Raw genomic sequence first — 9,781 nt, 5'->3', positions numbered from 1 at the left:
GCGCTGTGGCTCAAGTGGTAGAGCGCTAGCCTTGAGCTGAAGAGCTGAGGGACAGCGCCCAGGCCCAGAGTTCAGGCCCCACGACCGGACCCAAAAAAATAATAATAATTAAAAAATAAAAATAAAATAAAATACTAATCTGAGTGCTAGTAGCTCATGTCTCTAATCCTAGCTACTCAGGAGGCTAAGATCTGAGGATCACAATTCAAAGAGATAGCCCAAGGCAAGAAAAGTCTGTAAGGCTGGTTGGTGTCTAATGTCAGAAATGGAGGTGTGGCTCAAGTTGTAGAGCACCAGTCTTTTTTATCTGGCTGGTCACAGGGCTTGATCTCTGGAACTAGACACTATCCCTGGGCTCCTTTTGCTCAAGGCTAGTGCTCAACCACTAGAGCCACAGCACCACTTGCAGTTTTTTCTGTGATTAATTGGAGGTAAGAGTCTCATGGACTTTCCTGCCTGGGCTGGCTTGGAACTTCGATCCTCAGATCTCAGCCTCCTGAGTAGCTAGGATTACAGGGATGAGCCACGGGTGCCCAGCTAGAGCACCAATCTTCAGTGGTAAGGTTTAAGGGACAGCACCTAGGCCCTGAGGTCAAGCTGTCAAACCATAATATTTTAAGTAAGTAAATACGAGTATAGACAAACTATCTAAACTACATTTATCCTTCTTATAATACTCTATAGCTATTAGAAGATGTGTTACAAATTTCAGCTCATGAGTTTAGACCCTTTTTTTTTTTTTTTGAGTCTGGTCGTGGTTGGGCCTAGGCGCTGTCCCTCAGCTCTTCAGCTCAAGGCTAGCACTCTACCACTTGAGTCACAGCACCACTTCCGGCTTTTTTCTTTTTGCTTATGTGGTGCTGAGGAATCGAACCCCGGGCCTCGTGCATGTAAGGTGAGCGCTCTACCACTAAGCCACCTTCCCAGCCCGAGTTTAGACCCTTTCTAAAGATCAGAAGTTCCATGGACATAAGACATAATAAGCAAAGCCAGCACTCAACACAGTTAAATCTTAACACTGGCTTCTAAATTTCAGTACTCGGGGCTGGGAAGGTGGCTTAGTGGTAGAGCGCTTGCCTTGCATGCATGAGGCCCTGAGTTCGATTCCTCAGCACCACATATGCAGAAAAAAGACAGAAGTAGTGCTGTGGCTCAAGTGGTAGGACACTGGCCATGAGCTGAAGAGCTGAAGGACAACACCCAGTTCATCCTCCACGATCATCAAAAAAAATTAAGTAAATAAATTTCAGTACTCTTCAGGCTCCAGGGTTTTACTTTTGTCACCTACAGAAAAGGCACTACCTGGAATATAGTGCAGTGGTGCTGTACTGTACTCCCTATTCTCATGCAGAATACTGAATCAGTATTTCAGAAACAAAGAATGTGACCTAGGGCAGTATTTCTGGGAAGAAGAGATCTATCAGAATTATCTGTGAATTCTTTGAAAACTCTACATCTGGTCCAGCCTAAGATGTTATCAGATATTTGGGGCTGGGGAAAAGAAGCCAGGCATGTATACAATTAAAAATGAATCAGCAGGTAATTGTAGTACACATTTTAGTTAAGAACCGAATGTCTAATCTAGATACAACGACACATGCTTGTACTGGTAGCAATAGGGAGAACCAAAGCAGATCATAGGTTCTAGGTCAGCTTCAGCTACAATGAAAGACCTAGTCTTGCCGGGCGCTGGTGGGTCACGCCTGTAATCCTAGCTACCCAGGAGGCCGAGATCTGAGGATCAGGGTTCAAAACCAGCCAGGGGAAGGAAAGTTCATGAGACTCTTATCTCCAATTAACCACTAGAAAACCGGAAGTAGCTCTGTGGTTCAGGCGGTAGAGTGCTCACCTTGAGCTGAAGAGCTGAGGGATAGCTCCAAAGCCCAAAGTTCAAGCCACACAACCAACCAAAAAAAAAGAAAAAAAGAAAAAAAAGACCTTGCCTTAGAAATTAAAAAAAAAAAGTTACATAATATTGATGACTCCTTTATATATTTCAGACACTTAACTATCTCTAAGGAAATAAAGAAACCTATTTTCCACTACAGATGAATTTCAAAGAACTATATTTTACGTACAAGCTAAAGTTTATTACTAACCTTAAGAACTTTGGCATTCACAGATTCCTTCTCTTTATAAAAAAATCGAACCATCTGAATCGTTAAGTAAGCAGGTAGCCGGCTGATCTTCGACTGAAAAGAGAAAATGGGGAGAAAAATCATATATATTTATATATACATACATAATTTTTTTTGGGGGGGGTCAGTCCTGGAGCTTGAACTCAGGACCTGGACACTGTCTGACTTTCTTTTGCTTAAGGCTAGCACTCTTGAGTCACACAGCAACCCTTCCAGCTTTTTTCTGTGTATGTGGCACTGAGAAATAGAACCTAGGATTTCATGCATGCTAGGCAAGCACTCTTACCACCAAGCTACATTCCCAGCCCGCAAGAAAATATTTAACATCCAAATATAATAATTTTTTAATTCCATGGTGATAGAAAATAAAGATTAGTTAAGATTTGTAAACTGGAAAACTTTCAATGAAATGGAACTCAAATTCAAAACAAATGCACAACTTACAGATTTGATGTACAAAGCGTTTCTCTGTAATGTTGGAGATTGTTTGGTAATTTCTTCCTGAAGTCGCTAAAAAAAAAAATGACAGACAAAATGGGTTTTAAAGACTTTTTTCCTGCAGCATAGAACCACACCTGACTCTTTAAAACCAAAGAAAAAAAATTACTATTAGTATAGGATCAATCAATGGATTTACATTAGTGAGAAACGAACTGTAATGAAAACAATACAGCTTTTAGATATTGTTTTAATTCTTATAAGGCACTGAATTACAAGTAAGTAACTTCTTTTAAGTATAGTGACTAAAGTTTTTAGTTATAATCCAAATGATGCTCAGCTTTTGGGAGGATGGATAAATAGATAGATAGATCAATCAATCGATCAATCAATCAATCGATCGATCACCAGTCAGGTTATTTTTAAATCTGAGAAGTCACAACACAGAAAACTTAGGAAGTCTTTTGCCCTTATACTTCTTATAATCGGCATAATCACCTTTCTATTTCCTGCAGTGTATGTGACACTGGCAATGTTTTCACTTCTCTAGGCATCATATCTTAAAGTTAATTTTTAAAAAATCTATATTATAGTGTTGTAGTCTCAAGTACATAAATCAATACATGTGGCAAACCTAGGAAACAATCTGACATCTAGTCTATGTTCAATAAAATTAGCTATTTCTAATGGTATATAGAAAAAATGAGCACTACTAAACAAAACAAAAAAATCTGATTTACAAAGCCCTATTGATTGATCATGCTTTAACATTTGTGTAATTTTTATCACAGGACTTAATATTTAATTCATCACCAAAAGAGACATATTGGCCAAAATTACTCAAGAATAATAAAACAAAAATAAGACAAAAATCTTTACTTTTAAAATTTTTAACTTTGTTTTTTGAGTAAATGTCTCAAAGTCATGATTCTTCTATTCTCCTATCAACACCACAACATCCAGCTAAAAACCTTTAAAGTTACAATGGAAATAAATGCAACTTGGGAATATATGTCTTTTGAAAAGGTTCAGGTGGAAGGGCTGGGAAGGTAGCTCAGTGGTAGAGTGCTTGCCTTGCATGTATGAGGCCCTGGGTTCGATTCCTCAGCACCACATAAGCAGAAAAAGCCAGAAAGGGCACTGTGGCTCAAGTGGTAGAGCGCTAGCCTAGAGCTATAGAGCTGAGGGACAGTACCCAGGCCCAGAGTTTAGGCACCATTACTGACAAAAAAAGGGTAAAAAAAAAAGTTCAGGTGGAGCAAACCATTGATTCATTAACATTAAACAAAACCAATAATACTATATCTCATGACCAAATGATCTTTCTCTAACACATGTGATTTTCTTGGTAAGGCATATCAATCTTCCTGAACTTGGGAATACATTTGAGGATCATGCTACACACTAGTATCACCAACAAAAAGCACACACATAAACACACAGGCACCAAGATTACTGTGTAAAGAACACTTGTGAATTGAAGTAAGCAGTCAGAGCACTCTCTTGCTTGACCCATGTGAAACTGTATGTGGGAAGCCATTCAGTAACATGTCTGTGAATGACTATTAAAGCACAGTGAGGCAAGGTGCTGGTGGCTGATGCCTATAATCAAAGCTACAGGCTGAAATCTGAGGATCATAGCTCAATGTCAGTCCAGGTAGGAAAGTCCATGAGACTCTTAGAAAAAATGAGCAATTAACCAGTAAAAAAAAAAAAAAAACAGAAGTGGAGCTGTGACTCAAGTGAAAAGAGCAACAGCCTTCAGGAAAAAAGCTAAGGGGAAAGCACATGGGCCCTGAGTTCAAACCCCAGTACTGGCATGCATACATGCATGCATGCATGCCAATAGATAGAGACAGACAGATGAGTGAGTTTTGTCTTTAGGTTTACAAGTAAATTTCAGCATGTAAACATATTCACAAATGTGTAATGTACAAATAATAATCAGCCACTACTGTCCATACCAATTTAAGTCCTGTAAAAAGATACTTGACTTCCTGATTAATAAAACAGCTAAGCTGAAGCTGGTTTTCCTTCCCTTTGGTGACCTCTTCTTCTTCAGATTCTGTACATTTCATGCTTTGCAAATTAAGATAAGGAATGACAATAAATATTCATTTTGTTATTCTTGAATAGAATGAGTTATCCTAATGTTATTTAACAACCATTACTTGGAACTTGAAACATTACCTCCCAATAGACATTCATGTCAACATACTGACATGTTAACAGGTATATACACAATTAGCTAAATTTAAAGAAAGATCATGTCACAGTAGTGTATTTTTATTCTTTATTTCCATAGTATATTTTTAGAAATAAAAAAAATTTACAATGTTTTCTTCTATCCCACCCACCATGCCTATCAGCCAAATATATTACTTATACCAATTTATATTTTGGAAGTTATGCATATAATAATGTATACAAATCTTGACTTATAAGGATACGTCGTTTCAAACTCAAGACCGAAGAACTGATCAATTAAGCTTTTCTTTTTAGAAGGTGGCACTGCTGATGCAGATGAAGAATCTGTCTGTAAAAATAAAGTTAAAATTCTAGCTTTACTTAATATAGGTATTAATGTATATCTTCTCATACAAAAGCCAATTTGATAATGCATATTCAAGATTTTTCAGTGTAGTCCTTTCCTGTGAAATCCTTCTAAATTCAGAAACATTGCAAAAAGATTATACATGCTCAACAATATCAATCTATAAGGACAGCAGGTAATTGTGGGCTCTTGAAGCTGTGGTTTCAAATGGGCAAGAAATGACCCCTCTCCTTCCCCGACTGGCCAGGATCAAGAGGTACAGATAGTTGGGAAAGTTGTGATGGACTGCAGTGGAATGGGACATGGGATTCTCTAGCCCAAGTCCCTTACCTGCAGACAGCCTTGTGGGGGGACAAGGGATCCTGTTACATTCAATAAATAACACCCTAAATGCCAAATACAAGCTACCAAACTTCAACTCTTAAGTTGAACATATAACGTAGAGCAGCTAACTATGCAACTACAAATCTATCAAGATAAATTTATTGCTGGGAACCGGTGGCTCATGCCTGTAATCCTAGCTACTCAGGAGGCTGAGATCTGAGGGTCACAGTTCAAAGCCAGCCTGGACAGGAAACTCCGTGAGACTCTTATCTCCAATAAACCACCAGAAAACTGGAAGTGGCGCTGTGACTCAAGCGGTAGAGCATTAGTCTTGAGTTGAATTGCTGAGGGACAGTGCCCAGGCGCAGAGTTCAAGCCCCACGACCGACAAAACAAAACAACAACAAAAAAAAGATAATTTATTTCAATCCTTTGGGTGAAGAAAATAAAAAATAGTATAATGAAAATCTATAATCAAAAAAATTATTAATAAATCTCAATTACCTCTTTAACAGAATCATCTTCTATGGCTTCTAATTTCTGTTGCAATACTCGCATCATTTGTATCCAACATTCATTAGCATCCTGTAGTTTGAAACATAACAATTAGTTGGGTGGCAGTGCCTCAACCTGTAATCCTAGCTACTCAGCAGGATGAGATCTAAGGATCACAGTTTGAAGCCAGCCTGAACAGTAAAGTCCACGAGACTCATCTCTAACCACCAAAAAGCTGCAAGTGGAGTTGTGGTCAACTGGTTGAGCACTTTGCTCAAGGACAGCACTGAAGCTCTAAATTCAAGCCCCAGAGACTAGCGCCAAAAAAAAAAAAAAAATGCTGCTGGATACTGGTGGCGCATGCTTGTAATCTTAGCTACTCAGGAGGCTGAGATCTGAAGACCACAGTTTAAAGCCAGCCCAGGCAGGAAAAGTCCATGAGACTCTGATCTCAATTAATCACCAGAAAACCTAGCCTTGAGCTGAAGAGCTCAGGGACAGCGCCCAGGCCCAGGGTTCAAGCCCCACAACCAAAAAAAAAAAAGAGGGGCTGGGAAGGTGGCTGAATGATAGAGTGCTTGCCTTGTATGCATGAGGTCCTGGGTTCGATTCCTCAGCACCACATAAGCAGAAAAGGCTAGAAGTGGCACTGTGGCTCAAGTGGTAGAGTGCTAGCCTTGAGCTGAAGAGCTGAGGGACAGCACCCAGGCCCAGAGTTTAGGCGCCACTACCAACAACAACAAAAAAATTCAGGTGGAGCCAGGCATTGATTCATTAACATTCAAAACAAAACAAAAAGATTCTTGCAAAGATAACAGGCAGTCTATAAAACTCTTCTAAAATAATTTCCATTTCCTTACAAGTTAAAATATTCAACCAAGTTTGGCATAAGATCTTCAAAGAATTGAATTCTAGAATAAGTTATTCATTGATTTAACAGTGAGCTCCTATTTCTGCTACAATGTGCTAAATATTTGAAAGACAAAATGAGAAAAAAATAGTCCCAGTGGGCCATATAGAAAAATATGAATTCAGACAAGATTAAGACAATGAAGAAGAAAATGCAAAATAGTAGCAGAGAAAGTATGCTATATCAATAATGTAATCAGGAAAGCCATGGATGTGTGAGACCTGAGGAAACAAACTATACATACATGTGACAACCAAGGAACAAGAACAAAGGAGTGCCAAGAAGAGGGCACTGGAGGCTAGCACAATCAGAGAAGCCATGCAGTTGGAAAGGGTGTGTCTGGGAGAAGGAACACAAGATGAACCCAGTGGCAAGCAGAGGCTTAGTGGATTTAAGACAGAAAATTACTATTAGGTACCGAATAAAAGCCCAACTTAATCTTATTTATTAATAATTTATCAATAAATATATACACATGTATGTATGTGTTTATATACATAAATAGAACTCACTCATGCTAAGGGCATACTCTAACACTGAGCTACAGTGAGAAACCCTAGTTAAATGTACAATACATAGGGGGGTTTGAACTCAGGGCTAGGCAAGTGCTCTACTAGTTGAACTGTGTCCCTACTCCTTTTTCCTTTAGGTTATTTTTCAGAGAGGATCCCAAGCTGTTGTCAAACTACCATTCTCCAGATCTTCATCTTCTGAGTAGCTGGAAATTACAGGTATGAGCAACCATGTGAGGACCTCCATTTACATAAAAAAAAAACACTAGGGATGTGCACTAATGGCTCAAACCTATAATGCTGGCTACTCAGGCTGAGATGTAGAGATTTATGGTTCAAAGCTAGCCCACATGAAAAAGTACCCTAAAGTTCATCTCAAAAATCATCAACAAAAAGCCAGACTGTATGCATAGCTCAAGTGGTAGAGCACCAGCTGTGAGCAAGTAAGCAAGCCAAGCAAGCAACAAACATGAGGCCTTGAGTTCAAACTCTGGCATACAAACAAGACATACAGACACAGACAGACACACACACAGACACACACAGAGGCAGCTGTGTGGAAAAACTGCAAAAGCAGAAGATGATCAGTTTACAAACAACTGTCCCACAACTATAAGAGGTTAAGTGTGTTGTGAACAAAAGCTGACTTCCAAATATATCCCATTAACTATGTAGAAAAATTTTGCTTGCTTACCTGTTGGAGATACTGTCCTTGTTCACCCTTTTCTGCAAACTGTGGGAAAGCCATGTGCAAAAACTGCAGTAGAATAATAGGTGGAATACTAGAAGAAGTTTTATCCATGGAATCAAACAAATCTCTAAGGGCTTAAGCACAAAACAAACATTGCCTTAGAAAAACACTGAACTATTTATTTAATACATACTGCTATAAATATTTGATTGTTAAATTCATATAGACCTGCTTAACTTTCTTTTGTATTGTTTTTATTTTTTGAGACAGGGTCTTGAAATATAGCCTACACTGAATTAGAACTCCCAATCTTCTGGCTCTGTCACCTGAGTGCTGGAATTATACGGCTATACCACTACACCCAGCCTACATTAAGTATTTTTAAGTATACCTATCTTTTTCCAATTGTTCAATTTGCAATAATAAAAAGTCATATTCAACTCAAAAAACCAAATCACCTTACCACTCAAACCTTACCTATAAATAACCTCTGACATCTGCCCTCTTTCTCTCTTCTCCTTGCCAGTCTTTGTCTTTCAAAACAAAGTAGAATATATTAATTCGATACAGAGAACACACAACTAGTGTCTAGGGATCAAACAGACATAGCAGAGGAGGCTACAATGCTTGGTAAGAAATGTACTCATTATCTTGCCCATGTAATTGTAACCACTCTGTACAGTATTTTCACAATTAAAAAAATATATTTAAAAAAAAAAAAGACATAGTAACACCACTGTTCTGCCACTCTGCCCATTACCTGGACATCAAATTACCACTCCCAATTTACCTTCCTTTAAACCAGTAATTTGTTCCCACCTACTGACCTACTAGATTTAAGAACTAAAACTTAAAAAAAATAAAAGAACTAAAACTTCTTCAAAACATTTCCCCTTTAATCTCATGGCCATGGACTGAACTATGCTCTCAGAACTCAGAATACTTTTCCTCTGCTGATTTCTTGGCTATCCTATCTCATCATACTCTTATTTTATGTGTAGCACAATTCTTCATATGACTTGTTTTATTAATAGCTACAATGTGAAATGTCATCTATTATCGTACAGACTAAAACTCTGCAAATAATATGGCATGTCAGCACAAAGTAAAAACTCAGTAAAAGGTGGCTGGAAAGGCAGCTCAGTGGTAGAGTGCCTGCCTTGCATGCATGAGGCCCTGGGTTCGATTCCTTAGCACCACATTAAACAGAAAAAGTGGGAAGTGGCACTGTGGCTCAAGTGGTAGAGTACTAGCCTTGAGCTAAAGAGCTCAGGGACAGCGCCCAGACCCAGCGTTCAGGCCCCACGACCTACCAAAAAAAAACACCTCAGCAAAAGGTTCCTGAATAGAAAAACTAAATACAATGTTTAAAAACTCTTTTTGGAGGGCTGGGAAGGTGGCTCAGTGGTAGAGCGCTTACCTTGCATGCCTGAGGCCCTGGGTTCCATTCCTCAGCACCACATAAGCAAAAAGAAAAAAGCTGGAAGTGGCGCTGTGGCTCAAGTGGTAAAGCGCTAGCCTTGAGCTGAAGAGCTGAGGGACAGTACCCAGGCCCAGAGTTCAGGCCCCACGACCGGACCCAAAAAAACAACAACAACAACAAAAAACAAAAACCTCTTTTTGGAGACACAGTTGAAATCTAGGAATCTCTATCAAGCTGATTATGTTTTGAATCCAAAACCCAGATGACTTAAATGTTTAGTATAAGGACACCAGACC

General features: G+C 39.0%; 1 protein-coding gene across 1 annotated transcript in view; it reads right to left on the bottom strand.

Annotated features, from left to right (window-relative positions):
* The window catches only part of Usp14 (ubiquitin specific peptidase 14 (tRNA-guanine transglycosylase)), a 25,163-nt gene that overhangs the window by 7,695 nt on the left and 7,687 nt on the right, over nt 1–9,781 (bottom strand). The window contains exons 4-9 of the mRNA XM_013014888.1: nt 8,066–8,196; nt 5,959–6,039; nt 5,027–5,112; nt 4,541–4,655; nt 2,583–2,648; nt 2,100–2,192 (exon numbers count right to left, since the gene is read on the bottom strand). Coding sequence (XP_012870342.1) covers nt 2,100–2,192; nt 2,583–2,648; nt 4,541–4,655; nt 5,027–5,112; nt 5,959–6,039; nt 8,066–8,196 — 572 coding nt within the window. The remainder of the gene's footprint in view (nt 1–2,099; nt 2,193–2,582; nt 2,649–4,540; nt 4,656–5,026; nt 5,113–5,958; nt 6,040–8,065; nt 8,197–9,781) is intronic.

Source organism: Dipodomys ordii, unplaced genomic scaffold, assembly GCF_000151885.1.
Source record: "Dipodomys ordii isolate 6190 unplaced genomic scaffold, Dord_2.0 Scaffold25, whole genome shotgun sequence".
Taxonomy (NCBI): domain Eukaryota; kingdom Metazoa; phylum Chordata; class Mammalia; order Rodentia; family Heteromyidae; genus Dipodomys; species Dipodomys ordii.
The sequence above is the reverse complement of the archived record's forward strand: the minus strand, read 5'-3'. Positions and strand labels throughout refer to the sequence as shown.